The sequence below is a fragment of the Triturus cristatus genome, chromosome 9, assembly GCF_964204655.1.
Source record: "Triturus cristatus chromosome 9, aTriCri1.1, whole genome shotgun sequence".
NCBI classification, from domain to species: Eukaryota; Metazoa; Chordata; class Amphibia; order Caudata; family Salamandridae; genus Triturus; species Triturus cristatus.
Genome location: NC_140592.1, coordinates 309356212 through 309379446, shown reverse-complemented (window position 1 = coordinate 309379446; position 23235 = coordinate 309356212). Strand labels below are relative to the sequence as shown.

Sequence of the window (23235 nt, the reverse complement as noted above, 5' to 3'; positions counted from 1 at the left end):
GTGCCATAAAGCACATGGCCAGGAATAAGACCCCGGGCACTGATGGGCTCCCCGTTGAATTCCATGCAGCTTACACGGATGTTTTAGTTCCCTGCTTGGTGGCGCTTTATAATACGGCGCGCCGAGAGGAGGCCCTCCCTGCCACCACGCGAGAAGCCCTTATAGTCCCCCTTCTTAAGCCGGGTAAACCTGCGTGGGATCGTTCCTCGTATAGACCCCTGGCGATGCTCAATCTGGACTACAAGATCTTGAGTCGCATCCTGGCTAGTCGATTGATGCCCCATATGCTGACACTGATCCATGAGGACCAAGCTGGGTTCATTCCCTCCCGTACCACTGCGATGAATGTTCGCAGACTGCTGCGGATCTTGGGGTCCGACTCCTATGACAAGGCGGAGGCCTGCATTTTCGCGGTCGACATTGAAAAGGCCTTTGATAGCCTGGAGCGGCTTTACCTTTTTGAGGTATTGCGGGCATTTGGGCTGGGGGAGCGGTTCGTTCAATGAACGGCGCTTCTCTACAGAGCTTCCACTGCTAGGGTGAGGATGGGGGTTTGATTTCTGCTGCCTGCGCGGTATTGTTTGCGCTGGCACTGGAGCCCAAGGCTGCGCATGCCAGATCAGGATGGTATTTTCCGGGGCTCTTAGTAGAGGGACGAGTGCAACACATAGCATTGTATGCGGACGACCTCATTTTCTTTCCGGATGCTGGGGAGGCCCTACAGGGGGCACGGAGCCTGCTGGAGACCTTGGGGAGGGTGGCGGGTCTTCGGGTGAACTGGACCAAGTCATGTCTGTTCTCTACCGAGCCGGACGGGGTGGACTCAGATTTATCATGCTCCCGCTGATCTATTGGAGGGCAACGTGGGGCGAGCAGTGCACGTGGTGAGAACCTGTTTTGACTTTTGGGGGACTCTCCCATTGTCAGTGGCCGGCAGGGTCGCCCTGGTGAAAATGGTCATATTGCCCAGGTTTCTTTATTACTTTGGGACCCTCCCAGTTTGGATCCCGGGTAAACTCTTCGCACAACTGAACACTTTGATTACGGGATTCATCTGGGGCGCTGGGAGACGGAGAGTAGCGTTACTTACTCTACAGAGGCCCAGGGGAGAGGGGGGGCTTGCGCTGCCAGACCTGGAGGCCTACTACCATGCTGCGCAGCTCCAGTGGTTCACGAAGTGGGTGGCGCGGCACATCCGGCGCCCGGAGGACCGGGGAGGGTCGGATCCGAGCTGGCACCATTTGTCTTGTGTGCTGCTCCGAGTCCCGATGAGAGATTCTTCTATGCCATCGGATTTGAGGGCGGTGCGACAATGCTGGGCGCGCTTAGCCAGGAGGACGCATGTTCCGGTTCCCCATGCACCTGAGATCCCCTTGAGGATGTGTGGGGCGTTGCCTCACGGGGGCGATTGGAGCCGGTTGTCGGCCTGGGAAGAGGCGGGAGTTATGGCACTGGGTGACCTCTATGAGGATGGTAATCTTCTCCCTTTTGATGACCTCAGGGAGTGGCACGATCTCCCGCGGGGGGACTTCCTCTTGCATACAGTTTTGACTGCGGCTATCAGGAAACACTGGCGACAGGGACTGGTGGAGCCGACCACATCCCTTGCCTGTCAGTATGTAGTGATGGCGGAGGGGACTTTTAAGGCGGTGACCTGTCTCTATCGGCGGATTACCTGTGATATGCATCGACCCCTGACTGCACTGCGACTCAAGTGGGAGGCGGATCTGGGGGAACCCATTGCGGAAAAAGCCTGGGACGAAATCATGGAGCGCCCATGGAAATGTTCCCGAAATGCGCGGTTCCAACTCATCCAATTCTATGTCTTTCATAGGGCATACCTCACGCCTAGTAAAATAGCTGAGTATTTTGGGGGGTCGGATGCTTGCCCCCGTTGTGACCAAGATGGGGCGAACTTCCTCCACATGTTCTGGGACTGTCCACGGTTGGGAGACTTTTGGCGGGAGGTGATGACTGCACTGCGGGTTGTGACTGAGAGGGAACTGGAGGTGGTACCGGGGGTCTGCTTGTTGCATTGGTTCCCGAACACTGCTAAGACTAAGGTCACCAGCCGGTTCATTGACCTGGGGCTGGTCCTGGCCAAACGGGAACTTACTTCCCATTGGAAGGCGAGGCAAGGGCCTAATCTCTTGCGTTGGAATAGGGAGATGGTGAAGTGGGCGGGAAGCGAGGGGACCTATAGGCTGTGCATGGCTCGGCGGAATGGAAGTGAGAAATCGCAAGAAATGGCCCGGGCATGGGTGGCACTCCTGGAACTGTTCAAACAGCCGGTTGAGGACAGAGAGGGGGAGCCTGGGGAGGGGGATGAGGCAGGGGACCTCTGAGAATTACTCCATGTTCCTGGGAGTACGAGGCGAGGGGAGGACTCTGGGCCCGGGATAAGCAGCTTCCTCCTGGCCTCTTGCTATACTCGCTGTTGTGCCCTGTGGGAGGGGAATCTGTCAGGCGGCGCAAGAGGCTTCAGTGTCCACTTGACTACATTAAATACTGGCGACATGCTTGGGAGGGAGGTTGGGGTGGGGGGTGCTGTTGGGGGAGATATGACGGGGAGAGGGGGGGGGTCTTTTGATTGTGTTACATTATGGTAATGTACCACTCTTGTGGATATGTTATCCTGTGAAACTCAATAAAAGTCTGTTAAAAAAAAAAAAAAGAGGCTGCAGAGGGGTAGCATAAAATGTGATGGGATCACTTTTTGGGGCCAGATCAATCATTTAGTAATTGCTAGGCCTAGGCAGAGTTCTGCAAGTGGCAGAGTGTGTTAGGTCATGCAGTTCACACTTATTTTTAGCTCCGGGTGTTTATCCCGCACTGGAATATCAGTGCGAACTGCACCATGTGCAGCACAAGAGGGTGCTGCTTCTTTCTGCGGCTCAAGTAAATTTTCTACTCAAGTGGCAACTTCCTCAACGCGAACTGATGATTTCACAACACAAGCAGTTGTGGCCATCCGCGACCACCTGCGATGAGAAACCTCGCTGGGAGGTGATCTAGTGTTGGATTTTCCTGGCTCGCCAAACTTAAAGCTGGCAAGCGAGAGCAGGAGTGGAGTTTTTTGGAACTCTGCATACTCGGCAGAGCACGGCATGTGGGAAACTCTGTAAACGGAGCAGAGTTCACCACCCAGGCCAAGTAATTGCCAATCTAGCAATGTTGAAAAACACTTTTCAGGATCATAGCACTGTTGAACTTGGAACTGAAAGTGAATAAGAGTCAAAAGGTTAGTTGATATGCAATCTCTTTACTACAGCAGGGGTCAAAAACAATAGAATTAAGGACAGTGTCTCAAGGCCAAAGTGGGATGTAAAGAAATTATTCAATTCCCACTGGAGCACATCAAAAGGCATCGCACTGCCCTAAACATCACCATACCACTAATTTCTGGTTAAAGCGCAACAGATGGCAAAAGAACAGACTTCCTACACCTCTTGAGAAGCTGCATGCAAAGAATACACTGGTTTACACATCTCTATGGTCTTGACAGTCTCTACGAGTTGTCCTCTGCCACTGTACATAAAGGTAAGAGTCATCCCTGGAGTGTAGGACAGAGTGATTAGCAGAGCATGATGTGGCAGTCTGTAGGATACAGGACACGGTGATTAGGTGTGGCCTGGATCCAAAGTACACCTCAAGACTGTGAGGCTCATTTTGGGTTAAATTGGATGGGAACACAGCCATGAATTTATGGTGCGACTACCCTCTAAACTGATGGCTCGCCTGCCTCATTTTAAAAAGGGTGAACCACAGGTCCTCCTGTGACACAGCCTTGGCTGGATTGCCAGTGGAAACTCTTGACTAGGCGGTCCATCCACCGCCAAGCCAGCAGGTCACACTGACAATAGGGTCATCCTGATAAGGGTGGGACTAGCATCATTGTTTTTTGTTTTGCAGGACCACCATGCAAGGGATGGCAGACCGTTTAAGGGTATTGTGAAAATGTCCGTGACATGCAACTAGAAAACCTATGCATGTCAGTGTCATTTTTCATTCGTTTTACAGGCAACAGAGCCCGCTTTGGGGGGGGGGGGGCTGAAAAGTAAAAAAGAATGTCGCGCGGGCCGAAAAAATATAGTGGACCCTCAGCATTCATGTGTTGAATACCCGAGTGCAGCCCTGAAAGCATTAGGCATTCAAGAGGTTTGGGACAGTAAGATGGAAAGAACAGCATTCACTAGTGTGTAATGCCACTGCAAGGAAACTGTCTTTTTTGGAAGACAAAACAAGATTGATTAAACGTCGACATGCCTGGTCAGTAATAAATTCATATACAAAGCCCAAACCACAAGCTTATGTAGCAGCACATTTTCGACTTACATTAAAAAAGAGGTTTATGCTGTACGGACTAGGAGATCATAACTCAAAGGACTTGTTACCAACCTGGAAAGGCAAACATCAAGACGAAATACCACATAGAATCGATATGCCATCTAATGTGCGTCTTCCCAACAGTAAAAGACGAAAGAAGGAAGTTCTTAAAACTGATCTTCAATGAATTAAACATCCACAACTGCAGGCAGGCTGTAACATGCTGGATGGGGGGGGCTCAAACATTTTAAATTGCCGTGGGGTAAAGTTCTTCACATTGATAGACTACCTTCTCCTAAAAGCGGACATGAAATTAATAAACGAGGTAGATACAGGACTGAAAAGGACTTTATAAAAAGTTTGAAAATGTTAACAATTATTTACACTTTTGGAAATATCATTCTTTTAAATTTGACTGTTTTTAAATTATTTGTGTGCTTTATGGTTGTGAAATACTAAATATAGGCATTTTTTATTGACTGACACTCAGCATTCTTCAGTGAAGAAAGTACATTCCCTGCATTGCCAGATGAGCTGCCATCACAGAAATCCTTGCCAAACACGTCTCTCTAGAGAAGGCGTGCATTTCTTTGCCAGGACAGGTGGCCAAGATCTCTGCTGACCATGTTGGGGCTGGTCAGCTACCTTTGAATAAGCCCCTACATCTGTTATGATACAATGTTTTGGGGAAAGGGATAGCAGACCAATGAGCAAAATGCTGATTGGTTACCGAGAGTCGACCACAAGCAAAAAATGACCTGTGAGCAGAGATAGGAGATCTCTAGGACAGTGTCACTGGATTACTTGAGTCTTTTTGCAGCCATAACAACATAATTGGCTGCTGCATTGTGAAGAAGTGTGGTGTGTGCATTATGCCTTACCAATCAGAGATGAGGATTTCTGGTTGCTTTTCATCCAGATACTTCTTTGAATACCCATCATTATAGAGGTCAATAGTTTGCCACTTGGTGCACCACCTGTGGATAAGAAGTACATATTGAAAAATGTAATCTGCAGACATTTTCAGGTTGTTACATTTTCACCATTCCAATTTTTAGTAGATACGAGGTGTGTGTTTATTGGACTTCAGCCAGTCATGGATGTGTTTGAAACATCATAGCAGCTAAGCATTACACAATTTGTAAGTCTGCATCAATGAAACTGCCTCAAACACACACAAAGTGAATTCTGAATGACTAATCCTAGACTCCAGCATTAATTAAACAATGATTAAGCAAATAAGCCTAAAGTGGTGCTCTAATTGTACCATTTTATTGTTTTAATAAAACCAAATTGTTACTTATTGTTATAGTTTTGCATTTTGGCAGATGTACCCATCGAAATCACATTTTCATCTTTCTCGTGTTCAGTCTCTGTTTTGGGTTTTGCTTAAGTATTCCACCTATTTCTGAGCCTCCCCTGGCCACCAAAGCAGCAAGAGGCATTCGTCGAGGAGGGAAAGATATAATATAGCAGCAATCAAGAACAATAAACATTTGCAGCTCTCTTCTTCCCATCAAAAAGCTCAAATATACCTGTCCTCCAGTTACAGAAAGTTATACATAAGGTAATCTTGCCCACTTTTGCCTCTGTTAGAATCATTTACCAGAGGACTTGACCCTAAACCCAAAGAAGTATACAGAGGATTAACGTAAAGAGAATACATTTAAAAAGTCACCAAAAACTGCAGAAAACCCAGGGCACGATTTAGAGTTAGTTGTAATGGAAAATCTCACAATTTGTGGGGAAATGCAAAGTCCACTGGAGAATCCACTGGTCTAATATCTTTCCTCTATGGTGCAGGAAATTCCACGGCACGATTCACCGCAGGATTGAGCTCCCTCTGGAATCTGAATCTGAACCAGACTTTAAAACAAGATCCTCATTATTAACTAAAGTGTTTTATTGAGACTTTAGCACTAAGAGTAGTGAGAGTGTCATCACTAGTATTTGTAGTAGTAGCACTATCAACATTAACAGTACAAGTAGGACAGGTAGTAGTACTTGGAGTAACAGCAGCATTAAAAGTAACAGCAGTAGCACTGCTGGCAACAGTTCCAGAGTTGCAGCATTAACAATAATGCTATTTTAAGACCTTAAATGTATCAGCTGAAATGGTGAAAGCATAATAAGGGAAACAGTGACAGTAGAGGTACTTTTAGTAGTAAGCTCTCTACTGGAAGTGGTAATATCTGTAGAGCTGCCTAGGGGGTGTGTGACCAAGACAACATGGCCGACTAGTCAAGTCAAGAATACTTTATTCGGTTTAAAAGACAAAAACCATGAAATTACAGTAACAAATTACAGACATGAAATATAAAAAGGAGAAGGGTCTAAATTAAAATACATCAAAACCCAATGTTTTCCGAAATTTAAAAAGATTTTTAAAAAAAGTTAAAACTGCGGTAACTGTAAGAACAGTATCCATTCTCTGAAGTTCTAAAAAAGCTGGACGACATTTATTAACTTTCCATTCTTTGAGGAGTGGGATAATTTATGACTTACGTGGTATGGTATAAAATTTACAAAAAGAAATAAGATATGGATATCTGACTGGGGTGAAGAATCATCACACGGACATAAAGACAATTTCGGCAACCAAGAGTTCATTACTGGGAAAGACAAGAGTCTAAAAACAATAGACAATCTAAAACGGGTCAGAATAAACGATCGTGGTTCGACATCGACAAAGTCAAGTATGGCTGCACATTGTTACTAGATAGCAGAGGAGAATGCAAGGATACAGACTTTTTCTTCATTTCCTCTTGCCTTCTATTTTCCATGAGATATTCCAGGGATAGCCTAGACAAGAAGTTCCTGGATACACCATCCATTGAAAGTGGGTCTACAAAATATTGTTGACAACCAATTTTGCCAAGAAATGTTTTGACGTAATTTAACCAATCTAAACGACCCACATTTTCCAATTTTAAAACATCCTGAAGGATGGCCCGATTCATATTGCATTCGTTAGTTGTCCAGATCCTATGCCACAAAAGAATAGGTTGAATTCTGATTAAATCAGATATATGGGTTAAGCCAAGTTCAATGTGGCAGATATAGGTCGCGACACTTTGGGGGACTGTCAGGACGTACCTCAAGAACCTATTCTCAGCCTTCTGAATTAAATCAATATTGGTGTAGCCCCAGAGACCCGAGCCATACATAGCAACCGATGTACATGTAGCATTATAAATAGTTAAAATTTCTTTAATTGGTTTCTTTCCCAGTTTTTTAATAAAATTCTTTAAGGCCGTTATGGTTTTTTGGAACAAAAGAGTTCTAGCCTTTACCGCGTGGGACCACGCCCCAGTTTCGTGGAACAGAACACCGAGATAAGGGAAGATAGAAGTAAATTCCAGGGGAACATTATTCAAAAACATTCTTTTTGTGTGCTTACCAGGTTTTTTACCACAATTCATTGAAAAGGTTTTACTACAATTAACTTTTAAATCTAAACTAGACATGAAAGACTCAAATGATTGTATCAAGTTTTGTAGTGCCACGGGAGTGCGGGCCATTAAAACTGCGTCATCCGCATACAAGAGCGTGGGGACAGGCCTCCCCCCAACCCTAGGCATGTCCCCGCACTCGCGCAGAAGGTGACGTTCAAGACCATTAATATACACCAGGAATAAAAAGGGTGCCAGGACGCAGCCCTGGCGCACGCCCCGGCCAACCTGGAATCTCCTGGTGCATTGGCCCCCACTGCCATAGCGAACCGAGGCTGTGGCACCTGAATAAAGATCTTTCAGAAAGCAAACAATGGGATCTTCCACACCTATCTCTTTTAAAATTGCCCATAGTTTAACGTGAGATACACAATCAAACGCCGACGAGAGGTCGACGAACATGAGGTACAGGCGCTCGCCCTTTATCCTCAAGTACTTTGATTGTATAATCATTAGGTTTAGGCACTGTTCCACAGTGCCGATACCCTTTTGGAAACCATATTGTAAGTCACTCATTATTTCGTTCTCCGCTGCCCAGCTTTGTAATCTGGCCAGGATAATTCTCCCGAGGATTTTAACAGATGAATCCAATAGGGAGATTGGTCTGTAACAAGCACAGCATTGTCTATCTCCCTTCTTGAAGATGGGTACAATAACCGAGGTGAACCAGGACGGATTTAAGCCCCTAGCCAGTGCTGCGTTGAAAAGTTGCACCAGCATGGGACCCCAGAGCTCAATGTTTCCTTTGTACAGGTCAGCAGGGATCCCATCAGGCCCTGCAGCCTTGCCGCCCTTCATAGCGTTTAGGCCCCGGTTAACTTCCTCGAGGGTTACTGCCAATTTGGCGAAATGGCCGACTAGACGTGCATCGCTGAGGCTCCAGCAGTCACCAAGTAATCCGGCTGCATCCTATACCTACTGGCTGCACAGAACCATTGTTTGGCAGCATCGCATTCGAGATAACGCCCAGGCACCACTGATTTGACTGAGCTATCCCACAGAGGTCTGGAGGTAAAAGGCCCCAGACATGAGCACACACCCAGCAGAGGCACAATCTTGGATGGTGCTGGAAGAGTGTGGCCCACGGGGTGGTGGAAGAGTTGATGTGAGAGAGCAGTCTGTGTCCGGAGTCATCGGACCACAGAGTTTGGAACAGCGGGCCAGGTGGAGCCACCAGCTTGAATAATGCCAGGAGAGAATGTGGTCCACAGGAGAGTGGCAGAGCTGAATTAATGGAGTGGTTCACATCCTGAGTTGCTGGACAGCAGAGAGATCAGGGCAGTGGAGTGGTTCTGAGGAACAGCACAGGCTGCCCCACGAAGAGCAACACACACTCATCCATGACAATGCAGCTGTTTCACAATCCAGTATCAGTCGTGAGAAGCATGTGGAAAACCAAGACCGCTATATGACACATCGGGTGAGTCGCCTGGTGCAGCAGACCTAACATGACAGCACTCTGGCATCCAGGAGGAGTGGAATTTAGGATGTGGAAATTCAGACTGAGCTGACTTATGTCCGCAGCTGGAGTGGAGTCAGTGACATGGCTATTAATACATCAGAGGCGGTAGCGCGGGTTACATAATACAAGTAATGAGAAGCTGATGAAGAAAGCACTCCTCTGGGCCCCAGAAGGGGAACAAGAGTACAGCAGACTGAAATGTATGATAAAATATGGGCAGCATTACACAACAAATGCAATGCAAACTGGCCATCTGCAAGTGGCCATTGAAATAGGAATAGTTTGTGCTATGCTAGTGGAGAGATTGCAATGAAATGAAGTAGGTGCAAAGTCGCCATTTAAATGCAAGGGAGCAAGAAGGGCAAAGAACTACAGCCAACAGGTCAGCGATAAAGCAAGAAATAGCTCTACATGGTCACTGAATCAACATATCTCAGAAACTGGGCAAAGCAGGTAGCACCACCCACTTAATATAATGGATCTAGAAAACGGCAGTCCATGGAGCCATGCCTACACCGTAGTGGACCAGAATAACAGAATACATATTATGAGAGTGACTCTCCAAAAATGGACACCGGTGTTGTGAAGTTGCATACTTGCTAAAAAAAGCAATATAACACCTGAATAAAGCTGAAGGAACTCAGGGACATGTTCAAGGTGGGTCGGAGGTGGCCAGGGGTGGAGGTACAGTGTTGGGGCTAGTTAAATGTCACACTGGCCAGTAGGACACCGGACAACTCTGAATCAATCACACTGCACAAGAGGGTTAAGCAATAATAAAATGTGTAAACCAAAGAACACCAAGCTGTGGTCCAAGCAGGGCAGGCCCAATAATCCCAGTAAACATGGAGTGAGGAAGTAATGTGGATGAACTAGCCACTGGCAGTCATAGTGGAGTCTAGAGAGGCCTTGGAAGCCAAGATAAATTGAGTGTCAATTGACTTGAATTTTCTCAGAGTGAATAAGCGCAAGATCTCGGACAGATTTATTATCGTGAAGTCAACAATAGCCATCACATGCCCTACAATGCTAGACCTCCAGAAACAAGAATCTGAACTAGAGGCCAAAATAAAACTCAGTACAGCGCAGAATACTCCACGGGACATTCAAGAAGGCATAACACAAGGATAGTGAATCTCCCTGGAAAAATAAGAAGAGCACAACATGGAACTCCTTCTAGAAGAATGGATTGTCAAACAGCTGAACAGCCAAAGAACTGTCTACATGTTTCATGATAGAAAGAACTCAAAAGGTACCAACATGATCACCAAGACTCATATCATCACCTCAACTGATGGATGAATGCCGATAACATACTGCACATAACGCAGTGAAACAGTCCATAAGCAGTGAAGTACACTAAAGTGCTGTTCTTCCCAGGTTACACCATATTGGTTCAGCAACTAAGAAATCCATTCCTCAAGGTTAAGCGGACACACAGAATGCTTGGCCTGAAATACATGCTCCTTTTTCCTGCAAAGCTACAAATCACTGATGAAAATAGACAGGGTTTTTCATAAACCCAGTAGAAGCAGGGCCATGGACAGAGACCTGGGCTGCACAGCACAAAGTATCACCATGACCTGCACCATAGAGACCTTGTACAAGTAAAAGCAACACAGATGACAAGAACCAGTCACAGATCCCATCACATCCTTGAAGCAGCCTAGAGAAGAATAATCCAAGACGGAAGAGGAACTATCGCATCAGAAGGCTGGGTCATTGACCAAGCAAAAGAAACAGGCTCAGAACTGGAAGGTGAAGACGCAGTAGTTGAAGGAATTCGGAGAGGCCACACTGATGACATCAGATGAATTAATCTTAGATGGCACTCCTAGCAAATGAAAGTATGCGGGGTGTGTGGTGTCTTGGGCTAGTGGACAGGGCCGGACGGGTAATTCCTTGCACCGGGCAATCCCCCGGTAGGCAGGATGGGGTGGGGGCCGGTTTTGTGACAGGGGGCAGGTTTTGTTGCAGGGGCCGATTTGGACCCTGAGGCGTGACCGAGCAAACAAGCAGCACAACTATCTGCATAAAATGCAGCTGCTGGTGGTGCTGCATGCACCGTCCATGTCCGTGAGTGACCCAATTTTATTTCATTTGCCTCAAAGTAAATGGACATACGTATCTGCTAATCTGCTTCACAACATTCAGAATACTTTAAAAGAACTTTAAAGAATATGCATCCGTAAACTCTCTTCTGTGTCAAATATTCAAAATGATACTAGGACTTCATGGGGAGATGCTCTTCAAGGATGGTGAGCTGTAGCACTAGTCTTCCACAGGCCTCCCTTGTGAAGTGTTTTTTAGATACATATTGTTCATACTGACTGCTGAGACATGGTTAGATAAGTCCCTGTCGGCCTCAGATTCCTCCAAATTAAATTCAAGTTTGATCTGCTTTATTACATCAAAAATGCTATTTTTGTTGGCTCTTAGGGCTCAGTGCACTTTACCACCGCTAACCAGTGCTAAAGTGCTTGTGCTCTTTCCTTTAAACATGGTAAAATTGGCTTACACCGAATTGGCAAATTTAATTTACTTGTAAGTCCCTAGAAATGTGGTTCAACATGTACCCAGGGACTGTAATTTAAATGCTGCTAGTGGACCTGCAACACTTATTGTGCCACCCACGTAAGTAGGCCTGTCATTGCAGTCTGCCTGTGTAGTTTTAAAACTGCCATTTGACCTGACAAAAGGAACCTTTTGCCAGGCCTAAAAATATTTCCTTTTACTACATATGTCACCAGGATGTCACCACTAGCGCAAGCCCTTTCCATAAGGCAGGATGCAGTGTATTTAAATGGTTTGGCATATACTTTTAAGTTGTATATGTCCCGGAATAGGCATGGCTGAATTGCTACCCTTGTTCTTTGTGTGATTCCAGAATTTTTCACAATCCCATGACTTCAGTGATGTACAGGCAACATTGATGGCAGCATCCACTCACTGAAAAGTACTCCAGTGCCACTGGCCTGGGTGCATTTGTGTGAATTTTTCTTGCTTTCTGGCTAGGGTGCCATGTGAGACATTTCCATGCCTTCTGGGTGCTTATGTGTGATCTTTACATGCTTTCTTGCCTTGGTGCTTATGTGTGATATTTCCATTCTTCCTGGCCTGGGTGCTTATGTGTGCTATTTCCATAGTTTCAGGCCTCGGTGACCTGGAGGCTCATGTGTGACATTTCCATGCTTACTGGCCTGGTGTGACCAGGCCTGGGTCAGTGCCTAGTTGCTTATGTGTGACATTTCCACAGTTTCTGGCCTCAGTGGCCTATGTACTTATGTGACATCACATGTCAGTGCTTAATGTGTGACAACAAGAGTGACAATTTATTAAGAATACAAAAAAGAATATCAGAATGTAGTTTTTATGCTGTGAAGTTGAAACAGTCTAATAAAAAAAAAGCCTAAAACCCATAAGGTAATCATTTACTATGTGTCAGAAGTTGGCCTGGCATATGCTGTCCTCTAGTTATAGGGGACACCTTGCACCAGTCCAATTCGACTCTTAAGGTGATAGGTTTAAAAGACAACCTTTAAAGAAAGCTATCCTAGTGGTAGCTGTGGAGAGCAGCCTTCAGGCTAAGTCTTGAAGGAGTGTTAAGCTTGTTTTACCATAGATAACCTCTTGAATAACCAAATGAAAGAGTAGTCCACACAGGTATATATATATATAACATATATGTATTTATTCTAAACAGAATCCCACAAGTCTCTTTATGAGGCTGAGGCAAAGTTACAATTCAAACAAGCATTGATAGATACAAACAAATAGCACTGGAATCATAGGGCCCCGGGGGGGGACCAAACCATATATTAAAAAAGTGGTATAAGAACCACGACAATTCTACAGACAATGCCTAGGGCATTTAGGATCGCTGGCCCCTTAAGAATCCACCCCAGGTTATGAGGAAGGGGACCCACGGGAGGCGCGTGCAGTGGAAATAGCTGCTATCGGGATCTCCATTATAGCCTATGGAGAATGTCGCAGTTTGATTTAAACAGATTAAAGACACTTCTAGCAGGAGTTCAAAGGTGAAATCTTAGAGTTAAGCTTTTGGAGAGCCCACTACCATGATAGTACCGAGGTACCACTGTTACCTGCCCCAGGGAAGCCGGGTGCATAGGTCGTTTTTTCGATGTCGGGTCGCGGGCTGATTTTCAATGGGAAAATGTACAAAACTGCTGCTAGCCAAAAGCGTTGATGATGCCGTGAAGATTGAAGTTGTAGAACTTGTAGAGAAGAACCTGAAAGCAGAGGGGACAGAGTCTGGGTCACAGCACAGTGACCAGGGAGCTCAAAGGAAAGAGTCCTTCAATGTCGGGTGCTTCAAGTGGAAAGAGGTGTAGCTTGGATCTGCAGCCACGGGCTCAGGGAGGCTTCAAGGAAGGCCAGCTTCTGGGGGGCGACTGTCCCACGTCGGATGAGGGTTGCTGCGGTGTTAGTGTCCGGATTGGATCCACTAAGCCTTGGCAACCGCAACCCACGCAAGAAAAACAAATCAGCTACTGGTGCAGGCCCACGAGGTCTGTGAGATGTCTCCTTCAAGGAGACTGTAGAACAGGCCTGGAGAAACCAGGGGAACTCTTAAAAGTTAAGATTGTCCTCCGCCAGGGCCCACAAGTCGAGAGACAAGGGACCGCGGAAGGCAGCAATTTGGCGTGAGTAAAAGGGAGCCCACGGGCCACCGGAGTGAGCTAGGGCGCTGGTCTTTGGCACAATTGCTGCTGAGAGGTTGGCTCAAGTTTGGGCCAAAGCACAACTTCCCCACTGGTCAGGGTCGTGTGCTATGCAAGAGGTGGCTGGTGTCCTGGGGTATTGGGGATCCACACTCACTGGCCTCTGGGATGCTCAGGAAACCCACCTCAAGGGCGCTGGGAGTCGACGACGTTCGTAGGAGCAGGAAAGTTCCAACCGGGTCACTTGCAGTGTTTCAGGTGCCTGCCAAGCAGGGGGTAACTCCTTTACCCCAAGGGAGATTTCTTCAGTCAGCTGGGCAGCAGCTCGTCGAAGGTCAAGTCTGTAAAGTCCAAGATTAATCTGAGATTAATCTGAGGCTCTGGGGCCACGTTATTCACCTTTATCCCCAAGATTAGGGGAGTGTCCAGAGTAGTGTCCACCAATGAGAGGTGAGGCGGGAAAGGGTGGCTACACCCTCTCCCCTTTGTGTGTTTCCTGCCTGGGCGAGGGGCAGGATGCCCCTGAACCGGTTCCAGGCGGTGTATGCAGAATGTAGGCGCTGTAGCTGCCTACGTGCAACTCTGAAAGGCATCCTAAGGTGCACCCACCCAGTTCCAATCCACATAGTCTGTCTGGGGAGGTGCTGGCACCTCCCTGCAACAGGATCCCTATTGTCCAGCTGCCGAGGCTGGGATTTTCCCCAGCAACAGGCAGCCAGAGTCGTGTGGGTGGCTGGTAGCATCCATTTTGTACTACGGGTGCACTTTTAAATTGGTGTCTAAATTCTGCCGCTTTTCCCATATCGCCCCTCTAGCAGGGGGGAATCGTGCCCTCATGCCCATGGCTGGACTGGGGGTATGATTCCTACATGTTTGACACCCAACACGATATGGTTCTGTATAGCCATTTTCAAGTTATCGCGTTATTGCGATGGACTTCTAATGCGGTTAAGAGTATATGGTATGGCTACACTACAAACAACCCAGCAATGGTTTTACGAAGGTTGCAGAGGGGCCCTACTCAGGTAGGGGTCCCCCCTCACACATAGCTCAGCACCCTGCCTTGTAGGATTACCAAGGCCTGCTATAGGGGTGTCCTATGAGAGTATATATGTTGTAATGGGGTGGGATATAGGGTACCTATATCCCTATAAGGGGTGCTAGCACCACCTTACCCAGACTACAGTAGTGGTCTGGTGGTGTCAATTTGTATGGCTGTCCCAGGGTGGCACAATAAGTAGGGGTGGGCGGAATTTGCGGAAGCGACTTCCGAAAATTATCGCGAAAATGTTAAAAATTTCCGCAAACAAGCAGAAATATCGCGAAGATGCGGAAGTTTTTTTCCGGCATGTTCGCGGGATTTTCTGCATGGTTGCGGGTCGCCAACTTACCCATGTGTTTGCTTGCGGGCGCGGCCATCTTGTTTTCAGTTGTCTCGCGGTGCATGATCGCGAGAAAAAAGACGTGATCGCGCGACGCATGACGTCACTGCGGACGCGAACTGTCGCGAGACAGCGCAAATGGCTAAAACAATACAACATCTCATTGAGAACGCGACCGGATCGGGAAAACTTGTCGGCGAACGCGGGGATTCAGGTAAGGCGATCGCGCGCGCGCGAGAATGTATTATTTTACAGCGCGAGCAAGAACCAAATTATCGCAAAGCTGCGGAATGCGGAAATTTTGACATTTCCGCGCTCTCCGCGGAACGCGGAAATGCCAAATTATCGCAAATTCCGCGAACGGAACGGAAATTTTGCCCAGGCCTAACAATAAGTGCTGCATTCCAATTGAAGCCCATGTTAGATGTGAAGGACATCTAACCTGGGCTTCAATTGGAATTCCATAGAGCATATTATCAAGCCAATTATCGCCGTTTTAGCGGCAATTTTCTACCGCTAAAGCGGCGATAATTTTATTGCCTGGCTTGATAATATGCCCCTATTTTCTTTAATGTGTTTCTCTTACTGCAGGACGGTCTCTTGTACAGTTGTGACCACCAGCTTGTTTATTTAACTTGTAGCAAAGGGGGAGCTCTTCAAGGGCCATGGGAGACAGAAGGGGGCAGCTCAGCGATGCCTTCAAGTATTTGGGATGCAATAGGTCTCGCATTTGTGAGAGTTTGTTATTGGCATTGTAAATGACAATGCCTTTCATTTTTTTTTTTTAAACTAAAACATAAATAAAAGGCATTGTCATTTACAATGCCAATAGCTCAAATTTGTGTAAATGCAAGACCCATTGCATTGCAGATGCTGGTTTTGTTTGTGCTGTCACAGGAGTCTCTGGACACAGCATTCAGAAACTAATAGGGCATTAAAATAGGTCAGCACACAAACATACTTTTACTATATACAGATGATGTTCTGCTATATTTGTATAGTACGCCCCAAGCCATTGTTCAAGTGCTGCCAAAGATAAAGAAGTTTGGGGATGTATTAGGTCTAAGAGTAATTTAGACTTGTTTATACCTAGTACTCCAGATGGAACCCCTCAGATTGAGACGCTTCCCAACACCCCCTCCCATGTGAGCGAGTCACCTATAGATAATTGTGGGTCCAAGTATGCAACACTGAGTAAGACAGACTTTGGGGACTAGCATAGGACCAATGCGGGGTAAGAGAAAACATTGTGTTTTTGGAAAAAGTTGCTGTTGTGATGTGCATGATTAAAATAACACTAAGATCCCTGAGGGTAGTGTGGTCGACGAACCCAGAAGAGATAGACTGAATTTGCAAAACTTATTTTTTTACCAGTTATTATTAGAAAGTTTAATTGAAAGTGCTACAGTTCAGTGCACAGGTTGTATCTATTGGACCTTCTGTATATGTTCTGTTCATGACACTCCCTCAGAATGTATTGGCTAGAGTTACTGGAACTCTTAGGAGAGATGACCAGCCTTAGAGTAGAATGTAAATCTTGGATATGCTTATTGAAACTGCAGGCAAGAAGTAAGCAAAATATAGTGGTGTGCAAATTTGTGGATTAAACATTGAACCTGGCCAAGCGTCAAATAGTGATGCAGCAGAAAAGTGACATCTCACCACCATTGTCACTGTGCAGAAGACGGCTGTCTAAATGGGAAGGGACAAACTACTGAAAAGCACATGTTCTTGATACAATTAACTAGCAGAGGACAATAGGCTGCTATGAAGAACACAACACCAACGTTGTGACTCATTCTAGTGGTACAGTTGGAACAAAGCACCCTCCACATACTTTCCATAATGACTGGCAATGATGCTCCATTCTACCTACACACATTCATGAAACAGAATAGTGGGCATGATATTGGCGAGGGATGTAAATATTGAGTACTTGCCTAGTTCCTAATATACACCAATGGCCTGGAGACCAGTTAATAGAAACGGGGTCTTCCCAAAGTTAAGAGTATATGTATTCCTGTACTTTTTTTAACCTGATAATGTGATCCATCATCATCATCATCATCATAGTCTTTATTCGAATTAAAAAAAGTAATTCATACAAGACACAAACATATACATAAGACAAAGTTATAAAAATCCCATTCACTAAAAATGTATAAAAATCTTACAATAAATAGCTAAAAAAACAGATTTAAGAAGAGAATTAAACATATCAGCAGACTTCAGATGAAGCGAAATATCAATAAATGATTCAACAGTATAACATCCAAAGATAATGTGATCCTAATGACCAGGATAGCCAATGGACTAAGAGCCCTGATATACTAATGTGTTAATTTTAAGGATAATTTGTATTTAGCTACCCACTTAGCGAATCTTTTGTCTAAACTATGGGCCCTAAGGCTGTGAAATCGAGAACTTTTTCCATCAAAGAGCATGTTTTAAGGAGGTTCCCTGCTTTTCTTATGTGTTAGTTTTGATACTACTAAAAACTGGACTAACATGTCACATACCACAAGACTTCAGCTTATTAGGTCTTTGGGAGCAGTTATTAATTTTATGCGAAAGAAGATTGCAAATTGCTTGAATGGATAAAAACTATCCATATGGCCAAATATATTTGTTGTTTCTTATGGTGCTGGCATCTGGGTTACCAGTAAAGCGATAACCCCTGCACTGTGCCCACTCCAGTGTACATGCACTCTATCATTGAAATCCTTAAAATAAGCAGCCAACATGCATTGTGGTTATAGTGGTCATTGTTGGACACAGTTTTATTACTAATACATGCATATACTTTGGTCATAAATTGTACGCTTTAGGGCGCCCAGAGCGGGATTCTTCCAGGGCTCGGCGTGGGCCAGGGCACCGGCCCTCGAGGCCCCCTTTGGGGGCGGCCTCTGCAAATTCCTTGAAAGTAGATGAAAAATCGCGTTCTTCAATGGTAATGAGTTTATGCAAAAGTTCATCTACTTTTATTTGTCATATTAAATTTGGACAGAAATACCTCAAGAATAACATCTGTCACCCCTTCTTTTATGGACGTCGAGTTGGAGCAGCAAATCTGCTAGACATTCTCAGGAGATTATCTGCAGCTGCTTAAGTTTTGACACTATTGACAAATTGCCCCAGCTCAGGTATATCCAATATGTCTGTTTTAAAATTAGTTGCCTGAATGCTTTAAAAGTTCCTATGGTAATTGGTAGTCTGATAAGGTGAACTTCAGGAAATTATTTTTTATCTTGCAGTTTACTACAGAGAGAAGATAGTGAAATATTTAAACTGTCGGTTTAATGGCTTACAGATAATAAGGAAGGAATTCATTTTTATTTCACCTTAGTAATGATTTTGTGCAGAACTTGCCTACCAGGGTTAATGGCGGTATTAATCATCTCCTACTCTCAGAACCCAGGGGTTGGGCTAACCTTGATTACAAGGAATCTTGCATTTGTAACTCATGTTCAAATAAGAGTGCATTTTATGTGTTTTTTTGTGATCTATACAGTCTTTAGGTCATAAAATTTTAAACCATTATTGAAAGAGCTCAATGTTAACTACTGCAGAGACACTTTTTAATACTCAGAAATGCTCTCTTCTCCAGTTGTAATTTTCTATGTGGGAAATTTCCTAAAATGTACTTTGAGCTTGGGATCTGCTTGCATTTAGATTTTTTTTAAATGGCGCAATTCTGCTCTTTATTTCATGGAAGTACTGTCTCAATTTTAGATTATGTATTTACTGTAATATTGTCTTTGTTTTATGGTATTTCCATGCCAAGTTAAACTACTTTCATCAAACTAAACTGATCGATCAAAATAGGTTGGGTACCCTGACTGCAAACTGCACAAAGAATGTTGGCGATCTGAGAAGCGTGAAGCCACTAAAACAAACCCACATGACTAAAAAAAAACATTCTTGTGCGGCAACAATTATAGTAATTAAGATGTTGTTTAAATGCAAATGCAAATGACAATGGTGTTAGATTACAGTTCACAAATATATCATAAATTATGTATGCTTACAAGATATTCTATGTTGTTATTCAAAAGCATATAGAAACGTGTTTAAAAACAAGAGAAAACAACAATAAAACTTCTCCAAGTAGTGCTCCTAATATATGCAGGCATTTACAAGAAGCCTGGTAGAAGTATTAGATTAGCAGTATTACTATAGTTACTTATGCTGCTGAGTCGACTACTAGTATTTTGACAGGCCTTATTACTACTATGAAATCAGACCTGGAACTACCAATTTCCCCAGTAAAACCTCATTTCTTAGAGGTCCCTCAAGGTTTAACTCTTAACTATAACTTGTGTACCCGGCCATGCACAGTGTGGTCATCAATTATGTCAACAGATATTGCAGTGATGTCATCACTGAGGCCATATAAAATGTTGTGTGTTGTAATATGTGAGGTAAATACCAGTGCATGGCAAGGTAGCAATTTATAATTATTTTAGGAGCACGTGCTATAGTTACTTGAGGTAGGTATAACTGGTGAATTTCTGTGATTTGTTGCTTAAAATGTAATATTTTAACTGACATTTTCACTCAACTATAATGTCAGTGAATTACTAAGGTTTATGGTAAGGTAAAGTAAGACATTATTACCATTCCTAACTAGAACTTTAACTTAATTTTCGTATTTTTCCCCAATGAATTTCCATTTTTTTTCACGTAAAGTAAGATGTGCATCGTTGTGCACGGTGTGAGGGTGGGCGGTGAGCCTGGCACCCAACCCTATCAGCTGAAGGCCATGCACAGCATGAAACCACTGACTATGACATGTAACAATATAAAGGGTGTCATTTTAAATAATTTGTGTGTCCTGGTCCCACCCAGGACACCCAAACTTTGTACTAACATTGGCTTCTCAGGCGGGAGCCCTAAGGCCCTGTTGCCCCTGCTGGCTTTACAGCCAGCTGCAATCCTGGGTGCTACCAGGAGCATGCTTCATTCCTTTACTCCCACCAGGGTGGAAGCAGCTTCTCTCTGTGCTCCTCCCAGGCGGGAGCAAAGTTGTGTTCCCTGGCCGGGAGAATGCAGGCAGGGTAGTAAATTTGTATTCCCTGCCCACTCTCCTAGGCAGGAAACAGCAGTATCCTGGGGAAATGGATCCTTGGGACACTGCTTTAATTGGGCCCTGGGCGATGAGGGCGGTTCCCTAGCTGGCCTTTTTATGGAAAACCCCCTTCCCATAAATAAATTGTCCCTAGGGGATGGGGTCCCTGGGACCTCTGATTCTTGTGGGGGGGGGGGGGGGGGTTCTGCACACCTTTCCTCTCCTAACAAACTAACTGTGCCACCCCCTTGGGCCATGGCCCACCCAGGGGGGCTTGAATCTGAAAAGGTATCTACAGTACCACTAAAAAAAATAAAATGAAAAAGTCTTGGCCCCCCCATTGGGGTATTTATTCATTTTCTAGGGCAGGAGACTGAGTACCTGAGTTCTAAAATGGCTGCCACCACATCTTTATTGATGTGGTTACAGCCAATAAGATCTTATCATTAGACCTTTCGGCTCCACAGATCCTCTGCGGTGGGATATATAAATGCATTTTAAACCTTAATTTCTCAAAAACGAAGGACTGGATTTGCACCAAATCACACAAAGCACGCTGTAGCTATGTTGAATTTTCTTAATTCAATTGCAAGCGGAAAACACATTTTGAGACCCCCACTCCCTTTTTTCCCTGCCCACCTTTGACGGATCACCCCAGAACCTTCCCAGAAGGAGCAGAGGTGGATGAGATATTTTTTGGAAAGTTTTGTGGAGATCCTGAAACAGGACCACAGTTATTAGCAAATTAAAAAGTGGTAACCACCACTGGGTAATATATGTGTACATATGTGCACTGAAAAAAACAAAAAGGTTAAAGGAACATTATAGTTAGGTGAAAATGTCAGTTTAGAACATAACGTTTTAAACTAACTAAATTAACGAAATTCATCAATTGCAGTTATCTCAAGTAACTATGAATCGTGCCTTAAAGCAACTATAAAGTGCCCTCACCATGTACAGAACCAGAGAAAGAAGGTTCAGGGATAACATAGCTTGTTTGCATGGAAATAGTGTTAAAAGTACCGTCTAGCAGGATTGGTAGTGGAAAAGAGTACATTATTTCAAAATATTTTTTAAATGAAAGATAAGGGGGAGTGCCCAAGATGGCACCCAAGTAGGAGCCTTTCTGTGGAGCTCCTACATCAGTAGCTGGCGGATTCGACTGGTCTCCTGCAGATCTGGCTGTGGATTTCAGCAGGGGTGGCACATGGCTGGGCGAGAGTGCACTCCCTGGCCCCTACACTGGAGTGAACTGATTGGAAGTGACGAATGCTGGATATGTGCGTCGGCAGCCGTGAGGTAAGATGGAGTTTGCTGCGGGGCCCGCAAACTGAGTGGCCTGCTGGGCTACGTCAGTTGAAGCCCGATACAGGAGCTGTGGGGGCCTCCTTGCCTGTGGCCTTATGAGGTCACTAGAGCCACCTACGGCCACACAGGCTCCGCATGCAAGGAGGATGAAGGGACTGGCACCAAGGTACACAGAGACCCTGACATGGCAGACTGCAAGCTACAGAGCCACTGGGCTTGCCAGCTGAATTTCCTAACAGTTTGTGGTGGCCCCCACAAGCCAAAGACTCTGGAGGCCCCACCAGGGCAAAATACAGTGGTGTAGACGCTGGGACCATGAAACTGACTGGGCCACACCCCGATGGCCACAATAGCAGAAGACCCCCTTCGCACCTGGGAGGGGCCTGAATCAGCTGGCAGCCCCCACTGGCTGTGGGACACCACTGAGCGATATTGCTTTCACCTTCCTGGTTGGCAGTAGATGGGGCCATGTGCATGCGATAAAGGTGAGAGCAGAAGTAAGGGGAGCCAGGGGTGTGAGGTCAGTGGGACCAAGGAGGCAAAAGCTGGTACACTTGGCAGTCCCCCTAAGTTTTTTGCAGTAGACTGGAAAGCTTACAATAGGGACCTGTGTCAGGGGGCGCTGGATGAAGCCCTTCGGTCTGCCATCATGACTGCAATACCCCTGCTGACACCAGTTTAGACAGCATCCTTGCGAAACCTCTAAGCAGGCCTGCTGGTTCCCATATGCTATAGTTTCTGGCCGTCTTAAAGGAGGACCCCAGCACTGACATGGGACCACACCAATGCAAGAAAGACACTATGTTGAAATATATTTTCACCAACTCTCTGTCAAGAAACTCAACCAGCCTTGGGACACCTCACCTGTCCTGCTGGCATCTGGATGTAGACCACCTTGGAGAGTGAAGCCCTGCTCATGCGCTCCTTCAGGGAGACCCTCTTTGGCACACTCTGGAGCGATATGGCTACTATACATGAGGAAGAGAATGCGGCTATCAAAGAAATCAAAAAATATATGGCGGAGATCAGCCACTTGGTGGACACCCTGTAGGAAGCCAGCGATGCAAGGGAGGAAGAACTTCATGATCACCAATGAAATTGCTAGAGCTGCAGGATCACAATGAGGAATTACAGCTTCATCTGTAAGACCTTAAAAATAGATCCCATCACTCAAACATTAGAATTAAAGGAGTTTCCCCTCCAAGCTGACTCTAGGAAATTAGGGAATTACATCATCCGTCTCTTTCATCATATTCTGCTGGAACTCAGTGAGATATGCATTGTCCTTGACCACACGCATACTGCGGGCCGACCTTCAAAAGAACTGGTCGTGCCCCAGAGGACATCTTACCAAGTGTACACCACTACAGTCAAAAGGGAACCCTCATGTCTGTAGTGTGGAATCAGAGCTTGATCGTCTTCGAAGGGCCAAAATTATGGCTGTATCAGAACTTGTCTCCCATCACACTACAATGTCACTACTTGCTTAAGCCTTCCATGAGAAGGAGAAAAGAGTCAGATACATGTGGGGCCATCCCTTTGGCCCAATTCTTCA

The 23235-nt window shown here is 45.4% G+C and overlaps 1 protein-coding gene across 2 annotated transcripts in view; it reads right to left on the bottom strand.

Moving 5' to 3' along the window:
• LOC146797806 (F-box only protein 2-like) overlaps positions 1 to 23235 on the bottom strand; it is a 151712-nt gene that overhangs the window by 102356 nt on the left and 26121 nt on the right. For both annotated transcript variants that reach the window (XM_085624991.1, XM_085624990.1), the window contains exon 4: positions 5208 to 5303. In XM_085624991.1, coding sequence (XP_085481117.1) covers positions 5208 to 5303 — 96 coding nt within the window. The remainder of the gene's footprint in view (positions 1 to 5207; positions 5304 to 23235) is intronic.